Here is a 26,471-nt window from a genome sequence, read left to right on the forward strand (position 1 = left end):
TGCTGCAGCCAAGCTGTAACTTTGTCTGAACACAGGCGTGCTTTTCTCCTGGTGCAGCCTTGCCGTTCCAATCCCACACTGCTGCGGGCTAATACCTGTGCTCACTTACGTGTCATCACCAGGCAAACATTCGTGTAAAACCCTGTCTAAAGCTCAGGTTCCCCTGCTGGCGCGTTAGAGCAGCGCGGTGGCAGCAGCGGCACCGGGCTGTGTCAGCAACCAGCGCTCCGGCTCGGGCTGGGCCCGCAGCAGAGCCCAGGGCTGGGCAGCCCGAGCGGCTGAGGGTGCCCTGGAACCTCGAGCAGCACCGACGGGAGCCGTTCCCGGCGCTGTGGGGAGGTGGCTCCGAGCCCCGAGGGCAGGCCGGGGCAGGGAGCGGGGCTGTGGGAAACAAACCCCCCTCAGGGCAGAGAGGCCCGGGATGAGGGACACGGCGAGGGAGGGACCGCGCTGACTCCCAGAGGCCCGCGGGGAGCGGGGCCCTCTGCGCCGGGTCCCCGCGAGTACCGCGGGAGGGAGAGCGGCGGGGGCGCGGCCGGACCTTCCCGAGCCCAGCCCCGGGCGCGATCCCGGCCCCGATCACGATCCCGGCTCCGGGCGCGATCCCCGCCCCGATCCCGATCACGGCCCCGATCCCGATTCCCGCCCCGATCATGATCCCGCCCCGAACTCGATCCCGGCCCCCAACACGATCCCCGCCCCGATCCCGATCCCCGCCCCGAACTCGATCCCTGCCGGGGCCCGTCCCGCTCCCTCAGGGCCGGGGCGGGGCCGCGCGGCGCGGGCGGGTCTCGCGGGACGCGGCGCTCTCGCGAGAGGGGCGGGGCGGGGCGGGGCGCGGCGCTGCATGTCGGAGCCGGGCGGCCCGGACGGGCGGCACGTGGGGCGGCACCGCCACCGGCACCGCGCGGGGACCCGCTCCGGCCGCCGCCGCCGCGCTGGAACACCCGTAAGTACCGCCGCGGGCCGTTCCCCTGCCGCTGGCGGAGCGGCGGGGCCTGGCGCCCCGGCTGTCACCGGCCGCGCCGCCCGGCCAGTGGGTCTCTGGGCCGTGGCAGGGCTGCGGCCGTGCCGTGCCATGCCGCGCCGCGCCCTGCCGTGCCATGCCATGCCGTGCCACGCCATGCCACGCTGCACTGCTCCCCCGCCAGTGCTGCCCCGCCGGTGCTCCCTCTCCGCCGTGCTCCCCACGGGCACTGCGGCGGGAGCGGCCCCGCACGGCCCAAGGTCAGCGCCGCGGCCCGGCCCAGTGTCCCCCGGCCCGGAGGGGCCCTCGGGCTGGGGCGGGTGTGCCCCCCGTGCTCGGCGGTGCCGCCGCCCCGGCCGGAGCGAGCGGGGCTGCCGCGGGCACGGCGCGGGGCCGGGTGCGGGGCACGGGCGGCTCTCCCGGGCTCTTGGGGGGTTCGCGTGTTCTGTCCCGCCCGGAGGTGCCGGCCCGGCCCGGCCGAGGCTCCCGGGACAGCCGGGGCTGACTCGGGCGGTGCAGCCTCGGCAGGGCAGGTTAAGCGTTGTCTGCTGCGTGTCTGGTCCGGCGAGCCTTGCCTTGTGTTATGGTAATGGCCATAAAAACTCCTATTAGCAAACTTCTCATGCATTGCAGTGACTCCTTTTGTTTGTAAGCCAGCATGGAACACAGTGGGGAGCAAAGGAATTAAATTACGTTGCTGCTAACAAAGTGATGTTTCGAGAGTCTTGCTTTCCTGGGAGAATCCTTGTTGTTTGATTTGGGTTTTTTCTTTTATTTTTACTTCTTCCATCTTCTTGAAGCAAGTGAGATCTAAGTTACTCTTTTTTCAGAACAGGACAGCCTTATCTGTGCCTGACCAAGTTCTTTATCATAATAATACCATAAAGCAGAGATTACAGAATGCTCAGGCATCTCAGCAAGGGCATCCTCTTCATGGAAGTTATCCATAATAGCACCAGAAGCTGCATTTGATCACTCACTGTGTGTGGAAAAGTCAGGGGCTCCAGAATGGCAGAGATCAGGCCTTTCTGTGTCCCAGGGCTGTGCTGCACCTGCCGAGCGTTATCGGCCCCTGTGGACTTTGTCTCAGGTGAAAGGAGCCGGGTGGTTGCTGGGAAGGTGTAGTTGGTGTAACTCTGCTCTCCCCGTGCTGGCTCTGCGGCTGTGAATGATCTACCAGCGCAGCTCTGGAGGAGCACGTGGAGGGTGGGATGCAGCACAGCTCCCAGGGGCCCACGGCCTTTCCCTGGAAGCTGTTGGGCCAGGGCTGGGATTGCAGCTGGGCCAAGCCTGCTCCTCTGCCGCGGTCACTGTGTCACCCAGTTCAAGTCACTCAACCTCCTCGTTCTCTAATGAAGGGTGAAGGACTGTCCAGGCATCTGCTGAGCTGCTGTACCTGTCAGGCAGTAATGCCCACGGAGCTGATTCTGGGAAGGGGCAGTGCAGCTCCATCGTGTGCAGCTCATTTTCAAGTCACTGCTTGGCTTGCACATCCTGCAGTGTGCTGGGGGAAATGACAACTTTTGAGTAAGTTCCTTAAGTGTGGTAGAATCCATCTTCTTACTGCAGCACTCACTGTCCTGGTCCTGCTCACCTGACAGTCCCTCAGCTTCTGCTTCAATGGTTTATTGAGCTCTTGAAGGACTTGTGAAAGCTCTCATGGTGTTTATGAAGGTCAGTCTCTCAACGGGGTGTTCTACAACAGGCTGTTTACTCTCAGACATAAAAAATGGTATCATTGGGTCTGGAGGGTCTGTGTGGATGGCACTGCAGGAACCCAGTTGTTTTATGTGTGTTGGTGGCTGTTCTTTACTCAGGAGTGCTCTCCATGTCTACACTGGGGTTAGAAACCCATACTAGGAATCAGATTCTGTCTCAGAGATCTCCGGACATGCTTTGAGATACTAATACTGAAAATCATCAGCTGCCTGGAAAGCCTTGGCTTTAACCTACACATTGCACAGTGCCTAAAATGAGACAACAGGAATTCCCCTCACTGCCCAGGGTGTGAGGTGAAGGTCCCTGCAGCTCAGAACCACCACGGTACGTCCATTCCCAGCTCCTGCAGATTCCCTGTGGAGTTAACTGTGACAGGAGTTTGCTGGAGAATTGCAGCCAAGGCTCTCAGAGCCAGCAACAGTTGATTTATGATGTTGAGACTCTTGTGTTCATTTTGAAAACATTTCAGGCTGGCTGTGGAAGGATTGGAGAGCAAGTGCACTTCTGCAGTAGCAGTTATCTGAAAAGCATAATGCTTTAAAAGCAGCATACCCCACTTATCCCTGCTTCTCATCGTTCATGTGCACTTAACTGATGTAAAATATGATTGAAGGTATTTCTAGTATCCAAGGAGACTGTAATAGGATCAAGGCTGATATCCCAGTTGCCCTTAGCAGCATGTAGAACTAATAAAAAACATTAATTACAGCATTAATTACTTATAATTGTTTAATGTTTCAGATCTAATGATTAGCCTTTTTAAAATCCTGATTTCTAACTAAAGTGGTTCTGTGGAGCTCTTAATGCAAATAGCTGGTTAGACTTCATGAAGTGATGATTAACTTCAGGCAACCTTGCTCAGATACTCCAAAAAAACTATTTTATTCAGCAGGTGTTTAATATTTCGTGGAAGTTAAAGCTGTTGCATTTGTTCCTCAGGGGGATTGCTGGAAGGGGACATATTTGCGTGTCCTTCTCTGCTTTTTCAAGTGTTCTGTCTTCAGCTCTTGTACGGTGGGTTTGTGGTTGTCCATTACGTGGATTCTGTTCAGCTTTGCTGCTCCTGCACTTTGTCAGCTGGAAGCTGACTCTGAATTTATGGGCCCTGTGCATTACTGGTAGCAGAGCTGAATATTTCATAAAAGATCATTTAAAAATCATTCTTGAGCAAACAAATCCCTGCTGCAGACGTGCCGAGGTCCTGCTTGCCTTTGACCTCTGCTGCCACCTGGCACTGAGGAGGAGAAACTTGCCATGTGCTGGCGCTGATTTTGACGCTGAGTATAAATAGCAGCAGTTGGCTCGTGATTTGCATGAGCCTCTGGTATTGGGGGCCTTGGCTTTGCATGGGGGTAACCCTGGGAACTGGGAGTGTCTGGGACAAGGATTGCAGTGTGGATCCCCATAAATCCCAGGGCTGGGATCCTGCGGTTTCCCCTTCCTTAGAGAGGAGCCTCTGATTATGAACTTGGACTTGTATTTTGGTTTCTTGTTGAAATGCAGGGCTAGAAAGAATTCTTTGGTGTTCAGGAAAGAAATTACCACATTCCTTCCCTACAGTATTTCAAGTTGGATGGGGTGTACTGCTCTGTTTGCTCCCTGTTAGAGAAGGTGTACTCCCCTCTCTCCAGCTGGAATCCCTTTTTTCCATTCCTTGTGTTGCCTCCAGCTCCTTGTGAGTGTAGGAAGGTCACTTGATCTGTGTCTTGGCTTTGCTTTTTTAAAAGGAGCTGCCCAAGCTGAGGAGAGGAGGCACCTTGCAGTGCAGGGGAGGCTGTTCTGTGAGAGCTGCCCCTCGTGTGACCCCAGCCGGGGCTTGGAGGTGCTGCTGTGGGTCAGAGTGATCCTGTCCCTCTCTGATTAGGTCTCCAGTATGTTGTGTCACTCCTGGTAGCCCCAGTTCATGCACATGTGTTATCTCCCTGCTTGTTCAGTCTGAGTGGCTCTCAGTGAAACCTTTCCTGTTCCTTCCCAGCACAGACAGATGCAGGGCACCTTCGTCACTCATGTTCACTTTCTTTCCTCTCTGAGTGCTTCTGCAACTTCTTCTCACCAAGCCAAGCCCTGGGCACAAGGCTTCCAACCAAAGTCCACTTTGCTTTTTGCTTTTCTGTCTCAGTCTAGTCCATCTGTGTTTTGGGAAGCTGCTGGTCAAGGTCTCCTTGCAGTGAGCAGGACTCGCTGCTGCTCCCACGTGCCTGGAGGCTGGTTTGGTCTTGGTGCTGCTCTTTGCTCGCTGTCTCTTCAGCACTATCAGTGTGTTGTGATGTAAACCCCACCACTCTGTCTCCTTGAGAATGCAAGTCTGTTTTTTGTCTTGTGTACAGAGTATATTGGAAGTCTTTGATTAGTTTAGTCTCTGTTTTGTTGAAATGGGTAGAGATGCCAGACATTTGACTCAGATGACTACTTTTAAGTTTTAATTTATAAGCTGTACCAGTAGTGGCCACTACACTGTGTTGCCCATAGCAAGGGCTGCATTGGCTTCCTTGGTGTAGAACTAAACAAAAAAGTTGTATTGATTGTATTTTTTCTGCAATCCTAGAAAATAATTTGTTGTATTCTCCAGCCTGTGTGAAAATGCAGAAAAACTGAAGGGTGATAAAATTTTTCCCCGATCCAGATTTTTGTAATGTGTTGGTGGGCTATAAAGGTAGTAACAGCTGCTTTGCCTGTACTGTGGGGGTGTTGGTGAAGTGGTGCAGAAGCAATTTCTGAAGTTTGCTGAGGTATCTGAGACCTGTCTGGGAGAGCAGGGAAAGGCTCCCTTGTCTCTCTCTGCAGCAGAGAATTCACAGGTAGACACTGCCTTGGGTGAGGAAACTATAAATAATGAAACAACTGGAGCAGAGAGGTAATAAGATATAGAGAGCAATACAGAGCTTGAGAACCTGATAGGGTTAATGTTAATTACAAACTATTCATTACTGCAGAGCAGGAGCAGCACCCTGCCTGACTGTGAAACAGAGCATGGTGGGGACTGCTGGGGGGCAGAGTTTGTCTCTATGAACCTCTTGGTGATTTTCAAAACATTTACTAGAAAAACTCTACAGGTTGGCCTAAGCTGATGCTTTTATTGTAAACCTCTGCTTCTGGGTGTGTCAATAAATAGAAACTCTTCCAAGTTCTGCATTGGCCTTAATGCTGCTGGAGCTGTGCAGGGCCAGGGTTTGGCTCCTGAGTGGAAGAAAACACAGAACCAGCAGTGAGTGTGGCAGCTCCAGCTGCAAGGGGGAGTGAGCTCTTGTAGGAACATCACTGAAGCTGATTACACTGGAAGCAGTTTTTATCTTGGAGATAAAAGACAGCCTGGTGTTGGTGGTGTTTCTTGTTCCAAAGCACTAGTTCAGCTCTGCATCAACCAGCGTTTTCAGCCTTTTACTTAATTTATACTTTTGCAAATAGGAGTTTGCTGGTTCTTAAATACTTTAAGGTTGTGGAGTGGCTTCATTAGTGGCTTTTCATTTGCAAAGGAGCCTTTTTCTTGAGCTCATAGCCCATATTCACTGGCCTGTGAAAAGGTGGTGTTGCTTAAGGGGTATCTCTTGCTGTTCTGGTCTTTCAGTGCTGGTGTTTGAAGCAGAAATGGCTGCAGAACACTTAGCTTTAATTAGTCAGGTATACAGAGAACTTCCCTGTTGGCTTCTTTTTGAAATAGGTGCCACCCAGTTTGGGATCCTGCTGGCCTGGCTCCTGCCTGTCTCTGGGTGTTTGTACCTCCTGAGTCATGTTGTCTGAGCTCCTGGCTCTGGGTGGTTTGGTTTGATGGTGGTACTCCAGCCTGAGTGGGAGAGAAGTGGACAGGCTGTGAAGTCTGGTGGCCAAGTAACACCCTGATCTGCAGTGTGTGATGCGAGGGCTGGCAGACTGCTGTGGCTTCACAGCTCCCTTTTGTAAGGTCAGCCCCAGAGGTGCTGCCCTGCTTGGGAGAAAACCCTTGTGCTCTCCAGCTGGAACCACACACTCTGCAGCAGGACTGGCAGAAAGTCCCTCCCTTGTGGAAGTTCTGCCTCCTTCATCTTGTATGAAACCCAAAGAAGCTGCAGTGAGATAATGCAGTGCCACATGCCAGTTCAACTTTAGATGAAAATATGCCTCATGCTGAGGGTAGGTTATGTAAGTCTTTACATCTGTTTCTGTGCAGTAGCTTTTCTTATTTTAATATTAACAGTAGGGCCTCCAGTTCTTTAGGGTTTTGTCAACTCCTGTTCTTATGGCTCCTATAAGGCAGAGCATGTGCTTCTACCAGTTATTTTTAGCATGGAAAATTTTAAGAGCCCACGTGGTCCCATTTAGTTTGAACCACGCCAGCCTGTCCAGTTCTCTTTCACCCAGATAGTATTTATTTCCCAAGTGCGGCATCTCTAACTATAGGGTTTGTTGGGAGGCATCCTGGCCTTGCTGTGGAAGCTGCATTTCCAATTTAGCTGTCTGCTCCTTTGCTCTGTGATCCTTCAGGACGGGCTTTAATTCCAGCCTTGATTTCCACTGCTTTCAGGGTTTGGAAGCACAGCCTCTCAAGTGCTGGGGCAGAGGGAAGCGCGGAGGAGCCGGGACTGGCAGCGCTGAGGGGTCGCTGCAGAGAATGGGGGCTCAGTCACTTGGGAGTCATCCTGGCCTCTCTCTTGGTAGAGACTCAAAGCTGCTTGCCCTCACAACAGACCTCCTGGTGCGTGGAAAGCCCTGAAATTCTGGAGCGAGTGCTCGCTGAACTCCTCTCGGACCCTGAGAATGAATTATCTGACTGCCCTGGGAACCTCGTGCTGCAAACATTTCTAACCTTATAAGGCTGCATGTGCTGAAGGGCTCTGTGTCCTGGCCAGGAAACAAGGTGGCTTAGAACTGCTGTGGGACCCTAATGTGAACAAGTAGAGTAAGTTGGCTGTCCTTGGCTTTTTTCCCAAGGTAGGTATTGTGTGCATTCTTTCTTGTCCTCATCTCCCTGCTCTTTACCAGGAGTTTTCCATAAATCAAGTCAGGACACAGATTTGAAGAGCTGACTGACCCCTACTCTCCCCTTGGTGTCTCAATCCCATCCTGACCTGTTGTGGGGATTATTTAGCAAGTTGGAGAAGTCTCATGTCCTGGCTCTCCAGCCATGCCATGGTACAAGGTGTGACATTTAGACCGGATTCCTGGCATGCCAAAAGGAAGTGGGTGGTGGTGGGGTGAGCACATACAGTGTGTGAGCTCCACACTATTTTTGGTGCAGGACTGATGGGGCCCTGCCTGTTGGGAATGATGCTGGGGATCCAGCATTTCCCACTGGTTCTGGCTCCTACAATTGCTTCTTTCCTGTCCAAAGCCTCTGGAGCTGCTGTGCTTCCCAGCTGGCTCCTCCTGCCTGGAGAGCACGGGGCCTGCAGGGCCAGGCTCCCTCCTGCTTGGCAGTGCTTCAGGGCATGTGATTTGACAAGCTGCCATTTTCTGTTCTGCTGCTGCCAGGAAAATTCCAGGCTTTCTTCCCCCCATGTGTTTAAATGATCCCGTTGCCCCTGCAGTCCTGAACTGGCTGTCAGATTGGCAGCAGAGAGATGGCTTGGTTGCTCTTGAACGTGTTGGGAAGTGGCTGTGGGCTTTGGGGGCTCCCTTGGGGGGGACAGAAAGCAGCAGCAATGCCACAGCCAGTGGGTTGGGCAGGTTAAATTGGCCATCCTCAGGCATCACACACAGCGACGCCGTGACCAGCATAGCAAGATGCAGCCACTGGAGTCCTCCTGGCATGTCTGTGCAAGGAGGTGTTTGTTGGTGTCAGCTGTTCCCCAGCCAGCCCAGCACTCCAGGGCGTCTGCTGGCATCTCACACAGAGCCACGGCCTTTCATCCCGCTCTGGCTGATGGGAGGATGTGAAATTTCCTTTTAATACCCTCACTGGTAGTGATGCAGCTCTGGCTGAAATAGTAAATTAAAAACATGGAATTAAATGAGAATCGCAAGGAGCTGTCAGCTAATCCAGCAGTCCTCACTTATCCAAATATTACAGAGGAGAGATGATCTTTATCCTAAATGATAATGTTCAAAGTGACTCTTAGAACTGTTTTGTCTGCCAGACTTTGGGACAGGCCTGTCCCTCTGTGGGGCATCCTGTGACTGTCCCCCTGCGCTGCAGAGCTGTGTGGGATTATTGTTTGAACAGTTGGTGCAACTTAGTAGGAAATCGGATAATAATAGGGCTGTCAGTTTAATCGGGAATGCTTGCTGGGAATGGACTTACGTGAGCTACTTTAATTTGGGTTTGTGGTGTGCCTGTGAGACAGCTTGTAGGATAGTTCTACATTAATTACAACAACTTCAGCGTGCAGCAGATGAGCCCTTGTGGCAGCTCACAATGTGCCATTGTGCTGGGCAGCACAAATGGGAACCTGTTGTCTTGGGAATGCACAGGCTTCACCCTTTCCATTTGCCAGCTTCCAAAAACCAAGCATCCACATTATTGCATAGGTCTGTTGGGTTTTTAATTCCAAATCCCAGATGTTGCTGTTAACAGAAGGTTCACCCTGAGCAGTGGGCACTGCTCCCTGACTGCATACAGCTGGCTGGGAATAACTGGGATTTAGTTGCTTCTTAGTGATTTATTTAATCAAACACGAATGTCCAATGAGCACACTCAGGTTTCTCATGCAGAGCAACATAAACGCCTCATTTGTGATGTACTGGGATATTACTGAACTCCTTAAATCTTGTCTGCAGCTGACCTTTAATTTGGGATTGAACAAGCCATTTTCTAGTCCCTGCCTTTGCCATTCATTCATTCATGTGCCTCAGTGTCTGGGCTCTGCAGGAAGCAAGGCAGGGTCCCAGGTAGTGTGGATGGAGTTGTGTGATTGCTTCTGTGGGATGGAGAGTGTGGCTGGAGGAGGTGAGAAATCTGGAGTGAATATTAAATTATCTGAGGCTCTGACGCTCGGTGTGAACCTGAGGGAGGCACGGTTTTGTCCCTCAGGTGGAATGTAATCAGCTCCTCATGAAGGTCACAGCCCAAAGGAGCTGTGGTCAAGACACTTGGTCTGATAACAAAGGGATTTTTATGGTTGAGGCAGACTAAGCCTTGGGCCAGCTGCCTTGATTGTCCTCTCTCATCATAGAAATATTAAGCTTTTAAAGAGGAACCAGATAATGCTCTTTTCCAGTGGGTGGTTCCCATTTCTAGGGCTTTGCTATCTCCTGAAAGCAATCTTTATTTTTGTTGCTCATTGGCACGAGTCTCAAGGGCTGTTTGGCTTATAGTCTGTCTGTATAAGCATCCTCGGACATGTGTTGTTTTGCTGCGTAGTGAAAAGATAAACTTGAGGTGCTTTGCAGCAAGGCTGTTTGGGATGGGGTAACTGTCTGGCTTTGCATTCCAGCTGCAGACTTTCCTTAGGGAAAAGGAAAGGCAGAGCAGCCCTGCCTTGTGTGACCCAGGAGAGGCTGGGAAGTGGAGGGGCAGGACTGGGTCAGGAGTCTCCGTGGTGTCCAGGCAGGAAAGGGATCACAGACTTTGTGGAGGAAAAGGGTCAGCTGCCAGCTTTAGGGAGTCAGGGGAGTGACAGCTGTCAGTGCAGTGAATTTGGGTGGAGAACAAACTTTGGGGCTGGGTTCCTAAGGCTTTAGAGAAGTGTGTGTTGTCAGACTGTGGAACTCTTGGGAATGGGATGCTGCCTTTCCAGGGGAGAGCTGGGGAGCCCTGCCATGTGTCAGGCCTGTCATGGAATGTTGTGGTAGAGCTGGGCCATGAGCCCAGCCCTGTGCTGGAGAAACCTGCTGTGCTGCAGGGCAGGACTGACCTGTGGGGGAGAGGCAGGAGAAACAAAGGTAAATTAAGTGCAGAGGTGAGTTGAGGTGAAATCATGGAGTCCAATGGTGAGAAATGTCCAGATATCCCTAGTGTTGGGTGAGGCTCTCGTTTTGTGGACTGCTGGCAGAGCAGAGATGTGAATTGAGAGTGGCTGGAAAATGAGCCTGTTCATGCTAGTGGCAGTACCTCAAGGAGTACACTTAGGAGACTTTAGCTTTCCTATTACCTTCCCTGTGACTATTTTAACATTTTTCTCTTTTTCCTTCTAGATATAATTGTTGAAGCTCTGTAAGATGGCTTTGCGCTTCCGCAATTTCGTCCCATATGCCATTCCCGGAGTGCTGGCACTTCTTGGCTGCTGGTGGATATATTCTTGGAGAAAAAAGTACTCAAGCTATCGCAACAAACAAGCAATAGCCATTGGAAGGGAAAAGAAGGAAGAAGTACCAGAGAGCAGTTCAGCACCCAAACCAGAAGTGTGTGTTCCTCGGAGACGGCCTCACGCGTCAGGAGAGGAATGCCTGGAGAACCCAACCTTGACCTCCCCGCTGTCTGTGGGGTCAGTGACTCCCTCTCTTCTGTGCCAAACTCCTCAGAAGAGGCCGGATCTCTCACGGGATCTTCCAGACCCGTTGGGAACAACGGTTCAGCCCAGCACCCACGAGGACGACAGTGAAAAACTAGAAACGACAGGATCTCAAGAGGAAAGTGGTGGCCCTGCTTGTGCTCCCCTCCCTCGGATCTCGGAGAGCACGGAGTGTCTGCGGAGCGCTGCGCTGAGCCACGCACAGGGGCCAAGCTCTAGTGCAAACCAAGACCAGTGGCCATCAGCATCCCTGGCACAAGAGTCTTTGGGAGTCGGGGTGCAGAGCAGCAGTGCAGAGCAAGCAGATGAGTCTTGGTTTAAGCTCCCTAAGGAAAAGCAGATGCCAGGAATAGTGCAGTCGGATACTGGGTCTGTGACAGCCTGTTGCTTGGCATTGGAGGAAGAAACCAGTGCCCCACAAGCCTTTCTCAGTAATGAAGTTGAAGTTGTATCAAGTCACGAGGATCCTGCAGCGACCATGTTACCAGGGGATTTGGAGCCTGTGTGTTTGAGGCGGTCCAGGGAAGAGGAGATGCCCGAGTCAACTGCCAGTCAGCCTGTGTGTCAGGAGGACACACAGCCAAAAGGAGAGGAGTTGGAAAGAGAGAAGATTGGAGGAGTGAGTTTGGAAAAGGAAGTTGAGAAAATCGAGCAAGTAGCAACACAGATAATTTCCAAGGTCATTTTGGCAGCAACTGAGGAAGTGCTGTCGGGTTCTGCAGACGATGTGTCCCCTTGCCAGGCTGCTGCCAGCCGAGTTGAGGCACCTCTGGGGACAGGGAGTGTCGGTGCCCCTGGCCAGGGATGTGTGGAGGGAGCTGCAGCAGCTGATGAGAACGGTGCCACACGGCGCAGTGCTGCAGTGCTGACACCCCTGCAGGCAGAGGAGCAGGATCAGGGTGTGACAGGTTCCAACTGTTCAACACACAGCTGTTCAGCCAGCCCTGGTCAGGGAGACACAAAAGGCTGTCAGGTGAAAGGCAGTGTGTGCAAGAAGTCCCAGGGAGTTGATTGGACTCGCATGGAAAACCATGGAGGGCTGCTGAAAAAGTCATCTTTGGTTATGGAGGACTCTGGGTACAGCACATACACATCTGAAAGTGGGACAAGTGTAGAGGACCCACTGCAGGACACAGTACTGTCTGTCACATCGGACCAGCATTTGGACTCACTGAGCACATCTGCAGCTCAGGACACATCTGCTGAGCAGAGCTTGACACCAAAGGAAGACCCTCCTGCCCTGGACCTGCCTGGAGACAGCTCAGTGCCATACAGCAATGGGATCCTGAAAGAGGATGGGCCAGACTCGAGTTATGAGGGTAGTAGTGCAGCAGGGATGGATGGAGATCACTCAGAAGGTAAGGGGTTTGAAAATCCTCCTACAAAACACATGGTGAACAAGCATTTTAAGTCCTGTAACCCTTCTGCTTCAGAACACCTTCACATAAACCCTCTTTGTGTTTAACTTGACTATAGATGAATACTGAGCTCTCATTTGCAGGTGGTATGTGTTTGCTGTAGGGCCCAATGTTAACTGGGGGATCTTCAGGGGACGCTGCAGAGGGGTGAGGTGAGCGGGCTGGGCCCCTCTCAGCACAGCACTTACTGTCTGAAGCTGAGCCCGTGCTGGAGCAGCCCAGTCAAATGGCTCATGGGTGGATGTGGGCCAGCCTGGGAGCACCTTACTAGTGTGAGACCTGCTCAAACAAATGGTTTCTACTTCAGCTCAGGTGGCCTCTAATAAGCCCTGGGTGCTTACCTGTGTTTAGGGGCTGCTACTGCTGACAGGGAGCTGTGAGGCAGGTTCTGAGGTGCTGCTGTTGAGTGAACCAGGGCAGAACTCTGATGAACTGTGATAAAATCAGCTGGTTGCAGAGCAATTACCCTGAAGCTTTTTGCTGGGAAGGGTAGGTGCATGCCAAGAAATCCCAACAGGGAGCAATGCTCGTGGAGTTCCCCCATCTGTCTGTGTTGCTTTTGCCTTGTAGATCCTGGATGATGTCTGCCTGGCAGAGCATGTGCAAAGCTGTCTGAGCAAACATTAACCTCTGTGACCTTGGGGATGGCTGTTAAAATCCTTTGTAGGACCCTGTGGTGCCAACAGCCCTTAATGGCAGTGAATGTCTCTTGTAATTGCCACAAAGTAGTAAGAAGGCTGATTGTTGCAAGACATGGGGATTGAGCTTGCCAACAATTAAGGATTGAACCCACAGACCACTTTCACTAGTGACAGTAACTCCAGGAAGAGAATGGTGTTGCCTCATGTGTGACAAGAAGGTCTGCGAGTGAGTTGTGGAGCTTGGTGGTGACAGGGGCTGAAAGCTCTGCACTGAAACACTGAAGGGTGGGGACAGGGGATACAGCAGGTAAAAGTGGTAAGGTGGCAGTGTTGGATAACAGGTCATCCAGCTGACCTTCACACCCTGGGTGTGAGACTTAAATCTTTTCCCTTGCCTGGGAAGTCCATGGCCAACAACTGCACCCTTTGCCTTTCTCAGCCTCTGTGCTGTGTTACCCTTTAAGATGTGGCAAATGTGTAGCACCTGCTGGGTTTATTTTTCTCTTTGGTCTCCCATTGGATGATCTGAATACTGCAAGCAGGTGAGGATCTTCATGTTTCTGTTTGTAAATCTGGAGGAAGGACCAAGCTTGTGTGGTACTGACTGTATCTGGTATCTGACCAGCAGGAGGCTGAGTTTGACCCTTTCCCAAGTACAAGTGTTCCTGCTGTTGGCTGAGGGTTTAGGAGCAAAATATAGTTCAGCTCTTGCACCTTGTTTCTTCAAGCACATGACAAACTTGGGCAAGAGGCAATCCCCTACTACCCCTAGTAGTGGGCACTCCTGGCACTGGGGTCACTGTGTAACCCCTCCTGTTGGGGTGGGAGCACAGGGATGGCAGCTGGGCTACAGTCTGGATGCTGACACGTGTGCCTGTCTTGTAGGTTCAGATGCAAACAGCGTGGATTTTGTGGACACTGGCTGTGCTATGAGGAAGACGGTGGCTCGCCAGAACGCTAAGCTGGAAGGAGGATCCAGCCTGCCCGACTTTGTTATCTGGGAGATCAAGGTCCCAAAGGTAACCAGCTGCTGGCCTGCTCATGCATCCTGGCCTGCCCAGCCACCTCTTGGTTCTTCCAGTCTGGTACTGGCTCGGTGCCATCCCAGGGAGATGAGCAACAAATCCAGGAGGACTTGAAGCATTTAGCTCCTGGTAGGAGTGAAGAGCCAGTACACAACTGTAAAGAAGCAACATTCCAGGGCTATACTCAAGGGAATGGTGGTTGTTGGACTTGTTATTCCCCATTATCTTCCACCCTGTCTGTGAATCTGATGCTTTGAAAGCATTCAGGAGGCTTTGAGGGTACACAGGTATTAAAAGTAGGGGATCTGTCAAAATGAGATCTGCTTACAGGTCTGTGTCTACCTGGACTCATCACAGACCAGATGAACTCTGCCCTGGTCCAACACTGCCTTATATTATCCTGCCTGTGCTACAGGAACTGGGAATGTGGGTGATACAAGCCAGAGAGAGCAATGATGTTTGATCTACATTTCTCTTCCTGACTGTTGCTTTCTTGTCCCTTTCACAAAGGAATTAGTTGGCCGTTTGATCGGCAAACAAGGGAGATTTATGAGCTACTTGAGGCAAACGTCTGGTGCCAAAATTTATGTCTCAACACTACCTTATTTCCATGACTCCCAAGTCTGTCACATCGAAGGTGAGTGGAGTGTGTGTCAATTCATGGTCTAATATGTAGCTTGGGGGCTTTAATTAGATGGGCAAGGAATTTTAGTGGATTTAGTGGGTTTGTAAGTCTAGTGCTTTACAAAACTTCTCTGCTCAGTGCTGTTGCAGCAGAGGTATGTGCCAGGTTACCTGTGCTTGTGAACCCTCAATCCTAGAGCTGGGAATACATTTTAACATCTTTGGCTACTGCAGTTTAACCAGTATTCCTTCAGGCTTGCAGGAGAAGTCATGGGATGGGCATCAGCAAATGCAGCTGGGAAGATGTTAGATTAATTGTGCCTGAAAAATATGTGCCAGTGAATTGGATTTATACTGGAGGCTAAAGCTGTTGGAACTGAGACGTGGCAGTCCAAGTTGCTCATGCTGGTCTGATATCAGGTTACATGACCACTCTGTTAAAACTTAGGCTGTTGATGTAGCACAGGAGGCTCCTGGTATTTCTTCATGGGACAGGGCTGGGGGTGTCCTCAGCATGTCCATGCTACAGACTTTGTGTGGAATTTTTGCCTTCCAGGGACCTCCCATCAAGTGGAAAAAGCAGTGAGCCTGATTGGCAGGAAGTTCAAAGAGTTGTGTCTCACCAACATCTACACCCTCCCTCCACCGACGCCACTGCCGCTTCACTCCCTGCTCGTTTCTGCCTGGGTGAGTCCCTGGCTGTGCTGTGACTGCAGCCTGGGGTGCCCTGAACACTCCTGACAGTTTCTTTCCTCCCTGTGGCAGCTGTTCCTCCCTGATGGAGTCACTGTGGAGGTGGTGGTGGCGCACCAGGTCGATGCAGGGCACATGTTTCTGCAGCAGCACACGCACCCCACGTTCCATGTCCTGCGGAGCCTCGACCAGCAGATGTTTGCCTGCTATTCTCAACCTGAAATTCCAACCCTGCCAACTCCAGTAGAAGGCAAGAAATGGACCCTCACAAATAGTTCAGCTGAGAAACTTCAAGGGTCATGCAAAAGCCTGTTGTCCCTGAATTAGTCATGGGAAGTTTCCCAGGGGATGAGAATGTGATAGTTCACTTGTCATCTCATTTTTAAGCTGCTGCCAGAGTACAGATGTTGCTCTGCTCCCCCTTGCCCTGCTCATCCCTGGAGTACCTCCTGAGCCACTTGGCTGCATGTTGAAATTCAGAGTGAGATCAAGCCTGTCTCAGGTTATTTCCAGTCACCCTGGCATCAAGGGTATTTCTGCTGGCAAAGTGTGGAACTACTCCCAGGCCTCCATAGTGTCCATGTCTGCATGTGGTGTGCAGTGAAGGAGGCATCACATGGAAAGGGGTTATTTATTCCTTGCTCTTAGTGCCCATGGGCTGGAAAGGAACTGGGCAGAGCAGCTTGGCAGCGGCAAAGAGAGACCTGAGAGTAAAATCTACCAGTCCTGTGTCTCATCTGCAGCCCTGTTCTGGTGGGGGTGTGAGTGGTGTTGGAGGAGGGTGGGAGCAGCCTGAGAAATGCTGTTGATTGTCTGTAGATAACTGTGCAGCACTGCTCATGCCTGAAGTGCTGATTTCTGGAATTCCACTTATCCTGAGCCTTTCTTCTCTGTGCTCTGGGGTTTTGCAGTTGGTATTATCTGTGCAGCTCCAGGCCTGGATGGGGCATGGCTCCGGGCTCAAGTCACCTGCTACTTTGAAGACACCAATGAAGTGGAGCTCAAATATGTGGACTATGGAGGATATGAAAAAGTGAAGGTGGACGCACTCAGGCAAATCAGGTCTGTAGTTCCTCTCCCACAGCCTGAGGCCACATCTGGCTCAAATCCTCATCACAGGCATCTGTATAATTTGAAATCTTTGAGGTTTTTCTACAGCTGAAGTGGGAAATGGTGGAAAGGTTTATCTCTGCAGTGGCTGTGGGTTCCTGGGAGCACAGTAAAGTCCTGTGAGGCTCTTTGGAAGGGAGGGGAGAGAAAATGGCAACTTCTGCCTCTTCATTGTAGAAGCTGAGCAAAAAGATGCCCTCAGGAAGCCCTAAAGTGTAATTGAGTGATGAGTTAGGAGTAAATTCCCAATTCTCATTGCCCTGCCCCACTGGCTGGAAGAGCTGTGTTGGATCAGAGTTTTCTTAACAAGCCCATTAAATACTTGATTGTGCCCCAGAGGTGGGAGACAAAACAGCACAGCCTCTGTGATGGACGTGGGTTTTGCTTGGAGCCTGATCCAACTTTGCATGTTAATCAGACAATTTATTGCTGCTCTGAGATTGCTGGGAGAATAGTCTGAGATTTTTTTTTGACTGTTAATTTAAAACTGAATTCCTGTCAGAGGAATTGATTAATCAATGTCAGTTCAAAGAATGCAGAAGTAACATAAAGCCATGTTCTTACTCTGATTGATCCTCTTTTCTTTAAGGTCTGACTTTTTAACACTACCTTTCCAAGGAGCAGAAGTTTTACTAGACAATGTGGTGCCACTTTCAGGTAATGGAGCTCTGAATGTACCATTGGCATTTCTCCTGCAAGTTTCCATGGATGCCAGCTGTGTCCAAGCCATGATTTTATCAAAACCTCCCTCCAATTGTCAGTGCAATAGGATGTGATGAGAGGAAGGATTGGAAAAATTGTATCGTGTTCTTCTAAATGTGCTGGCATGGCATAACCTGTCAGAGTGCAGGGGAAAAAAGATAAATGTCCAGGCTTTTTCCTGCTTGGAGAGGAGAATGTTGTAAGTAGGAAGTTGGCAGGACTGACAGGGTGTAGGTGCAGTGGCTGTAACTGCTCTAATTTTTCTGTCACAGAGTCACTGTAAATGCAAACTTAGGTTTTAATCTGCAGACAACTATTTGACATTTTCCTCCTGAAGTGACTGATTTGTATAGTTCTGTGTTCAAAAGCCAAGCCTGCAAGCACTGGGAGAATGTCAGTCACTGCCTAGAAACACCTTGGTTTGCTTTTTTTTCTAGAGGTGGGTGCTGTTTTGGTGTGTGAGACCTGCCTTTGGGAGGGATGGGGTGGCTGTAGGAATCGGGTCAGACCGGGTGTCCCCACGGGGTGTGTGGCTGCCAGGATGCCAGCAGGTAAAAACACTTTTTGAGTTCCCAGTTGAGGGTCAGTCAAGTCCTGAGGGACCCAAGCTTAGTTTATTGAGGATCAAAACTAATGACAGCTCAAAGCTACTGCAGAAATGTACTTGGCTGTCTTTATAGCCTCCTGATTCATCAGCCACTTCTGTTCACGCTGTCACAGCTGGTGGCTGTGGGAAGCTCCTCAACCTTTCCCTGCAGCACCTGCAGCTTCAGGGACAGCTTCAGCTGCATGTACAGCTAAGGGTGAGGGTTCTCTGGCCCAGAATCTGTAGAAGGACAGAGAGAATTAGCTTAACAGTCCCTGCTGGCCTTTAAAGCCTGTGGAAGATCTCATTTGTCCTCCCCTGCTCTCCTCTTTCCACAGACGAGGATCACTTTTCATCAGAAGCCGATGCCACTGTCAGTGAGTTGACCAGAGGTGCTGTCCTCGTGGCACAGGTACAAGAGGTGTCTGGAGAAGTCTTGTTGCTGGTGGGGCTGCTGCTGGTGTCCTCTCTGCTCCTGGCACATTGTCTGTGTTGTAATAAAACCCAAATCCAGGTCCCGTCAGCTGGGAAATCCCAGGGCTGAAAACTCCCATCAATGCTGCTCAGGACTGAGTGCCTGGGAAGGGATGAGGATTCCCTCTTGTTTCTGATGTGGGCAAGGAGGAAGGGAACTTGAGTGGCTTTACAGAGCACAACAGGGCCTTTTGTCCAGTGGATCCAGAGTCCAGCTGGGTCTGCTCTGCCTTGCCGGTCCTCACTGTTTTTGTACCACAGACACGTGGGGTTCAGCCTCTTCTGGCCAGAGGCAGGAGTGGGGCTTGTGGTGATGCCCCAGAGGCTTCTGCAGGCAGTGCCTGTGCACAGTCCAGAGCTTCTCATAGTGGCTGTATCTGTCCATATAAGTGAATTGGGACCAGAATTGCTGCACACTCATATTTTTCTATTTTCAGGTCACAAATTATGACAGTGTCACGGGGCTGCCACTGATACAGCTGTGGAACCTGATGGGAGATGAGGTGGGTATATTGACATACCTGGTTTTCCAATACTCTTGAAAACTCCCTAATCAACTATAACAAATTGGACTATGAACTTCCTAATACTTCTTGCTGCAGTTTGTTCCCTTACCTACTCTTTTTGTTTTTTCCTCTCCCTTTAGGTAGTGTCAATAAACAGGACTCTGGTGGAAAGAGGGTTTGCTCGGTGGCTTGACTACTAGCAGTGGCCCAGATGCCTTGACAACTCCTTCTGCAGAGAAAAACAAAAGACAAAATCTTGTTTTGCACTGTTACAATTTGGTTTGGCAACTTCCCCTGAGAAGACCTGTTTACAACTGCCCTGCCTGTGGAGTTCTGTGGTCCATTGAAACGCGTTTTGCTCAACTGTTACCATTTCACTAGAACAGATACCTCATCTCCTGAAAGGGGGTGTTCAAAGCCATAATGACAGATACTGTAGCTTTAAAGCAAAAAATCCTCCCTGGCTTCTACTCAAAAAGTTGAATGGAAAAACCCTTAAACCCCTGGGGCTGGCTCGAAGCAAAGGCCCCCGAATCGGTACCTACGGTTTGGCTCCAGCTCTGTTGTGCCCCATGAACTTGGTGTCTGCTTTTTCTAAAAAGTTACATCTGTTGTCCTTTTTTAACAGGCTCTGCCTATGTAATTAATGATTGTTATTAAGGAATTTAATGTTCAATTATGGATTTTTCTATATTGTGCCACTAACCTGCACAAACAGCATTCATCTTATGTCTTCCTTGCGCCAGGAGGTGGATGAATTGCGGTCGTTGCACTTACCGTGGCACGTGTCTCACTGCAATCATGGATTTTAGGCTTGATCTGCCCTCCATGCACAGGCCTGGAGTGCAGGATATGTTACCACTACAATTTTTGCTCTGAAATACCATGTATTTAAAAAAAAGAACTGCTTGCCAAGCCTAATTGTAGTTTATATTTTTCTAGCTGTGCAAGTCTGTAAATATATATAAAAAATCATTGTAATATTTTGTACAAGAAAAAAACACTGGAAACAAAGGGAACTTTACAGAAACTTTTTCACACCAAAATGTCCTATGTAGGTAGAACTGGTTTGGAGTGCATTAGGGTAGCCAAATTATTTGGAGCATCCAGATGTTGGGAGTGTTTCAGCTCTGCTGTATCAGGATTAGTGTCCCCCTTAGGTTGCTGTCTGGTTGGAATTGTGATCGCTGCATCCTTGGCTGTGTTGCTGTACAGATCTGTTTAAAAAAAAAAGTGACAACTTGGCATTACTCTTGCAGTGGTGTTCTCTTTCAGTTTTTTTTTTGTTGCTCCTTTTTAGATTTCTATTACATATTTAAAATTTTGCTCAAGTAATTTAAGCTGACTTAATGCTCTAAAAGATATGCCCTTTAATGTGTATCATTTTAGATATGGGTTGAGCTGGGATTTATTGCTGGCAGAGAAGATACTTGTCAGAAAAATGTTGATGTAGTCAGTCCTCAGAAATTGTTTCAGGTGAGTCAAGGATGTCCTGACATCCTGTGAGTTAACACACATCACATGTTTGGACAGTTGCCTGCACAAGCTGTTGGTCCAATCCCCCCTGATATGGAATGGTTACATCCTTTCTTGGAGTTCTCTCCTATTTGGCGCCTCTGATTTGATGTTCATGTTTGCAGTAACATCCAATGAAAACTAAATTTGGTAACTCATATCTATAAAAAAACGTATCTTTTTGGAATGTTTCTTTCCATTTCAATTAAAGCTCGAATTTTAAGCAGTCTTAATCAAACTGTGATGACTTAAGAGCCTTCATTTCCTGTCTCCATTAGAGCAGCCCCTGGAGTCCTTGGTCTGCACCCATGGGGATGGATTTGTTACATCTTATTGTTCATGACAGAGTTTAACTTTTCTTAATTTTGGTGCTTTCCCTTGCCTTGAGGGGTGTCAAAGTTGGGAATCTGCAGCTCTCCTGTGTTGGCTCCATGTCCACTGCTTTCTTCTGGCTCTGTAATATGGAGGAACATCCTGTTGCCTGTTGGTGTCGTGAGCTGCCTGGTTTTTGAGCTATAGTGAAATAGAACATTGTAGGGCGAGATGAGCTGAAGTAAGAAGGTGTTGGTAGGTAATAGGCAGCTCTTTAAAGTCAAAACTCTCAGGTTTTACAGACACTTTAATAGGGCATGGGGTGAACATTTTAGGTTTGGGTTTTTGGTTTTTTTTTTACATTGTGGACAAAAGCAAATAGGTCTGCTGACATGGGGGGAGCTGAATATGGACTGCTTGGAAAAGAGCAGAGAGAAAAGACACAGGCAAGAAAAGGACCAGGGATGGTTGAAACAAGTGGGTTGTATTTGCATCCTCTTCTCTGAGATGGGGCAGTGGTGCTTTGTGTCCCATCAGACCTTGGGGACGGGGCTGTGGTGGGTTTGGAGTGGGTTGTGCCACTTGTAAACCCATTGGCATCCCCAAAGCAGCTCTGTAATCCTTGGGTCAGACCTGAGGCTGAGCACACACACGTTGAGCTGAGCTGTCCCATGGGGTGGTTTGACTGAAGCCCTTCAAAGGGGCTCTCCCCTTTGGAAAGTGGTAATTTTATTATGGGTAAAATGAATGAGGTCTCTGGAGATGTCTAATTTATAACCTCTGTCTGGAGAGCGTGCACGGGCTGTGGGCTGTGCTCTGGTGCTCCCTGCAGAGCAGCCCCTGGAAGCACAGATCCCTCTCTGGGCTCTTCCACAGTGTTTCTACAAGGTCTCATTGCTGCAGCTGCTTCCCCACGTCCTCCTGCCTTGGGAGCTCATCCCTGAGCAAGTGGCACCTTCCTGCCAGACCTCTGGAGCACCAGGACTGGTCCTTCAGCAGAGCCTGGAGGTGATTTCCCTTTGGCACATTGACTAAGGCTCCTCAGTGGGGAGGAGGGAAGAGGTTTTGGAGCAGATGGAGAAATATGGAGCCCCTGTCTGACACTGGTGCTTGGAGTACCGACACAAGGAGCAGTTCAGCTCCTCACCCGACAGCCACATGTGCAGCTGGGAACCTGCCTCAGCAGCTCCCTGAAGAAACTTCACTGGCAGTGGGTTTCTTCCTAAAAAGAAATTAAATGCAAGCTGTATTTTCACTTTGCTTCTACGTCACACAGATCCATCCGGTGCTGTCCCTGTTGGAGGCTGCTGAGCAAGGATTAAAGTATGTGTGTCTTGCATTTAGTTCATTGCCTCAGGGGCTGTATTTTGGCTTCAGTCACCTCTGCTTCCTCTCCCCCTTCTTCCCTACCCCTTTCAAAAGGAAAACAAGCAATATTAGAGGAAAAATTATGGCTGCATTGGGGCAACAGGAGAGAGGATGGCACTTGGAGGAGAGATTTGGGGCTCTTTACCAGGGGCAAGTAGCAGTTTTGCCCAGACAGCCCCCTGGTCCCAGCTCCAAGCAGTGCAGGGACTGCTGAGCTTTGTGTCACACGCAGCCCACGCTCCATATACACAGAACCCCCCACCAGGAGTTGGTGTGATGGCATTTGAGGCCATTTGTCCTTCTGACCTTCACAGCACCCTGTGGCAGCGTGTCCCACAATTTAATTATGTGTGAGTGAAGAAGTGCTTCCTGTTTTCTACACTGCCTGAAAGCCTCCCTGGCTCATCCGTCATCCCCATACCGCAGGAAGGTGAGTAATGGCCCTGCTTTGCCTTGTCCACACTGCCAGTGAGTTTGTAGACTCCTGTCCTCTCACCTGTCTCTGTTCAGGCTGAAGCTATTGGGGTGTGTTTAACTCCATAGGTGGGAGCAGGTGGGTGTTGACATCCCCCCAGACACTCAGCCCTGGACCCTTTCTAGCCCTATAGAGGTGAATAAATGACAGAAATGTTCCTCCTTTATTGAATCAAGACTGTAAAAAAAGTTGCTGCACATGCCCAAGTGAGTGTTTTGGAGTCTGAAAGCAGGATGGGATGTTTCTGATGGCATTCCCCACCCTCATGGAGAGCAGCAGGTGGTGATGGGAGTTGTGCTGCAGCTGCGACTGAGGTTTCAACCTTCCCCTGGGAGAGGGGAGGTGGATCAAAGTGACTTACTGGTGCTTTGTGCACTTTGTGTCCCAGCTTCAAAATCCTTCATGTTGCCTGGGGGATGTTATTCTTTTTTTGTACCCAAACTGCAGTTTAGACTCAAGAACACTGAAGAGACATTTCAGGCTATTTCAAGTGATGTGCCCTCATTTCTGGATAACAGCACTTTCAAAGTAATCTGTGGATCTGGGTTTCCCTCCTGTGTGTTGTCTAGTGGGGTCTAGAGTGTCTGTCACTCTCTAAGTGCACCTGAAGCACTTTGTTGGCCCTCAAGTAGCACTCTCTCGTTTGTAGCCTCAGGTAGCAGCATGAGCATCTTTTGGTTCTGTCACATTCCCCTCCTGAGCCCTGCCTGCCCCAGAGACCTCCCACAGTTGCCCAACATTGTTGCTGGTTCATCCTCCTGCCTCCAGCCTCCCGTTCTCCCTCAGCTTTCCTGTCCCTGGTGTGGAGGGAATGGTCAAAAGGGATGCTGGGGAACCCAGCCCTCCTTCAGGAGACAATTGTTCAACACCGCAAAGGTTATTTTATAGGAGCAGGAAAGAAATGTTTGGCTGCCTTGTTAAGTCTGTAGCTCTAATTCTTCTGCTGTGTCTCTGCTGCCCAGGCAGGTGATGTGGCTGCACACCTGTGTGTCATGTGTAGGTAGAGGGCAAGGGACAGCAGCACTGAAGCACTGCAGGTGCCCAGCCCTGCCCCCAGACACCACAGTGACTCCACAAATTATAAGGAAAGAGTCATAGTGGAGAAAGGGTGGTTTGGGTGGGTTTATATCTGCCCTGTCCCCTTCGTGCAGCCCCAGGTCGCGCCCATTTCCTCAGGAGACCACCGGCCTTTGGTGCCAATGTCAAGCACAAAAAGGAAGGAGCAAATCCCGGTGGCCGGGAGCGAGGGGAGGGCAGCAGATGGCACTCGAGCACCAGCCCAGCACCGCCAGCAGCTGGAATTGTTCGGGCTGAGCCGCCGAGGGAAGCGCGGCCGCTCGGTCTCGCAGTCCTTGAAGGGAGATGTGTAATCCTGGGCTATAAACTGCGTGTATAGAACCTTGATTTACATGCTTGGGATGTTCCTCTCTGCTCACAGGTCTAGATTGTATCTCTGCTTGTGCAGGTTTGTCCTTACACAGTGTCTGGACATGAGATGATAAAGGGAAAGTGTTACTTTCACTCGCAGAGACTGACCCCTAATTTGCTTGGATATTTTCTGGGATCGTGGTGGACATTTCCCCCAGAGCTGCCTCAGAGGAGAGAAACAGGAATTTTTAATTTTTTTTTTTTAATCAGGTCAGTTTTCCCCTTGGCCCCAGCCAAAATGAAGTGAGCTCGTTGTGCTCACACTGAGAAGAGACTGGTAGATGTGGAGACCAAAAAGCAAAGTTCGGTTTGTTACAGAGGCAACAGCTGGACATGTGTGAATGAGGCAGGGAAAAACATTCCCTTTGAGATGGTCACTGTGTGCTGGACATGCAGAGAGATCCCACTGATGAGGAGCTTTGGCTCCCCTCAGTCTCACAGCAGACGGTCCCCTCGGTGTCCCAGCCCTGCTGCTTCTCCTTGCAGGGCTGTTGCTGCACCACAGGGCTGTTTGCAGGGACAGCTGAGCTGCCAAGCGCACAAGCCCTGACCCCGGATTCAGTCCATGCTCATCCTCCTCTGGACCCCTGGGAGACTTGCCTGTGGCAGCTGAGATGGGACAAGCCCCCTGAGCTGGCATAGCCTGTGTCAGGCTCCACTCACACGGGTTTTGCCCTTGAACAAGACAAGACATCTGGGCTGGCTTTGCCCAGGAATAGGGTGAAAGTTCTTATCCTGTTGTGTCCTGAGCACCCCAGCCCCAGGGTTTATATGCTGGACTCTCCTGTTGTTGAAAATGGAGAGAAAAAGCCGCTAGTGAGCCCCCAGCTCTCATGTGTGAGACTCATACAAATCCACGGATTTCTGTCAGCAGCTTGACCTCTCGGGCAGAGTTCTGGCTCTGCACTGAAGAGCTGTCCTTGTTCTTCCTCCTGCCTGACTCCTCGGTAATGGAAGGGCTAAATGCTTATTACCTTTTTGTAGCTTTTCCCAGTTGCCAATCAAACATCTCTGGTTTGGGGTTTGGTTTGTTTCTGTGTTGCTGGGACTTTGCAGGATGCTCTATCTCACTGTAATTATGGTTCCATCATTGTCTGGGCACAGTAACATCTGCTCTCTCTCTGCGATCTCCACTTCCCACTTCTCCTATTTCTTATGAGAATTTCATGGATCCTGGTGACCTTCTATGTTCCATAACATCTCTCATGCATCTCAGTGTACACAGCCGTTTCTCTTGCATTGCCCTGTCTCTCCATTTACCTCTTTTTTTCCTATCAGCATCTCCAATGCATTCCAAATTTCAGCTCATCTGCTTATCAAATCAATATCTCGCTCGCCGTTGCCTCTGTGCCGTGGCTGCTGTGAACACGGGACCTTTGCCCCCCCAGCCTGGGCTGATTTCCCTCTGAGCACAATGCATCCCCCAGCTCCATCTCAAGGCTTTGCTCTTCTCATTTAACACTTTAAAGTGCATTTTCTCAGGCTTTTTATTTTGATTATGCTGTACTCTTTGGCTCTCTGTCTGCTCCTCCTGAGCAGGTGGGCAGTGATGTGCTGTGGGGTGGGTGGTTGGAGGGATGGAGGGAGGATGTTGCCCCTCCAGGTTAAGTTGCTGCTGGCTGCTCATGGCAAACTGCAGCAAAACCAGAGTGTGGCAAGGAGAGAAGCTGTGCAAGGTGTGGGGCTGAGATGGTAAAGCTCCTGAACTACTGAAACAACAAAATTCTGAACTACTGAAACAACATAATTCAAAAGTATGCTAAAAAAATGTAGGATCTCTGCAGCTGTCTCAGCTGTTTATTGCCAATAAGTGTATGAGGGGGGTAGTCAGGGAATTTCTGTGACTGTGTGCTCTAGCCCTGCGAGCAGGGCAGTACCTGCTGCTGGTGCACTGGAGAAATACAGGCTCAACTACTGGTTTGTATGACCTTGTTTAAAGAGCGTGAGGTCCATGAGTGTGATGAACAGAGGTACTTCAGATTTTATTCCATTCTGACACCTTTTACTACTAGGACTTTACCAGTATGCCTCTTCTCTTAAAAAATACTAATTAAAAAATCAGTCCTATAGCTGCTGCAGATGGACTAATAAAACTCTGGGATACGACAGGACCCTAAATCTCTGTTCCCTGTCTGTAAATCATGCATTCCAGTTCTCCACCTCCCACCCTCATGTCTCACCTGCCTGCGTGGCAGGACCCAGGCTCTGCCCCTCTGTGTAGCTCCAGAAACAGTGTGGCCCAGGGCACTCAATGATGCTGTAGCAAAACTAATCCTGAGACTAATAAAGGCAAATGGATTTTTGTCATTTTAGTTACCCTCAGCCCATAGTCTGTCTACATCTGAGCTAGGAATGTCCTGTTCAAAGGTATTGCAGAAGTTTGGCACCTGGAAGGTGTGACAGAGAAGGAGGGAGCAGGCAGGGAGCTGGTGGAGATTAAGGAATCATGCAATAATTTTGTACATGGATGGAAATAACACCATGTTTGCTTCATAGCTTCTCTCTCAGGAGTGTGTTTATGCAGAGATAGTTTTTATACAAATCT

The 26,471-nt window shown here is 50.2% G+C and overlaps 1 protein-coding gene across 2 annotated transcripts; it reads left to right on the plus strand.

The window, feature by feature from the left end:
- The first annotated feature begins 830 nt into the window (after positions 1-830).
- AKAP1 (A-kinase anchoring protein 1) lies at positions 831-20,571 on the plus strand. 2 transcript variants are annotated; one of them, XM_071575053.1, is made up of 12 exons: positions 831-949; positions 7,185-7,591; positions 10,733-12,407; positions 13,994-14,127; positions 14,644-14,770; positions 15,314-15,444; positions 15,523-15,700; positions 16,362-16,512; positions 17,150-17,217; positions 18,187-18,260; positions 18,760-18,825; positions 18,969-20,571. In XM_071575053.1, the coding sequence occupies exons 3-12, from the start codon at positions 10,757-10,759 to the stop codon at positions 19,026-19,028; spliced, it is 2,640 nt and encodes an 879-aa protein (XP_071431154.1). In that variant the 5' UTR covers positions 831-949; positions 7,185-7,591; positions 10,733-10,756; the 3' UTR covers positions 19,029-20,571. The 2 variants fall into 2 exon arrangements, with proteins under 2 accessions (XP_071431154.1, XP_071431153.1); XM_071575052.1 differs by lacking the exon at positions 7,185-7,591.
- The last annotated feature ends 5,900 nt before the right edge of the window (positions 20,572-26,471 follow it).

Source organism: Pithys albifrons, chromosome 21, assembly GCF_047495875.1.
Source record: "Pithys albifrons albifrons isolate INPA30051 chromosome 21, PitAlb_v1, whole genome shotgun sequence".
In the NCBI taxonomy this organism is placed as follows: domain Eukaryota; kingdom Metazoa; phylum Chordata; class Aves; order Passeriformes; family Thamnophilidae; genus Pithys; species Pithys albifrons.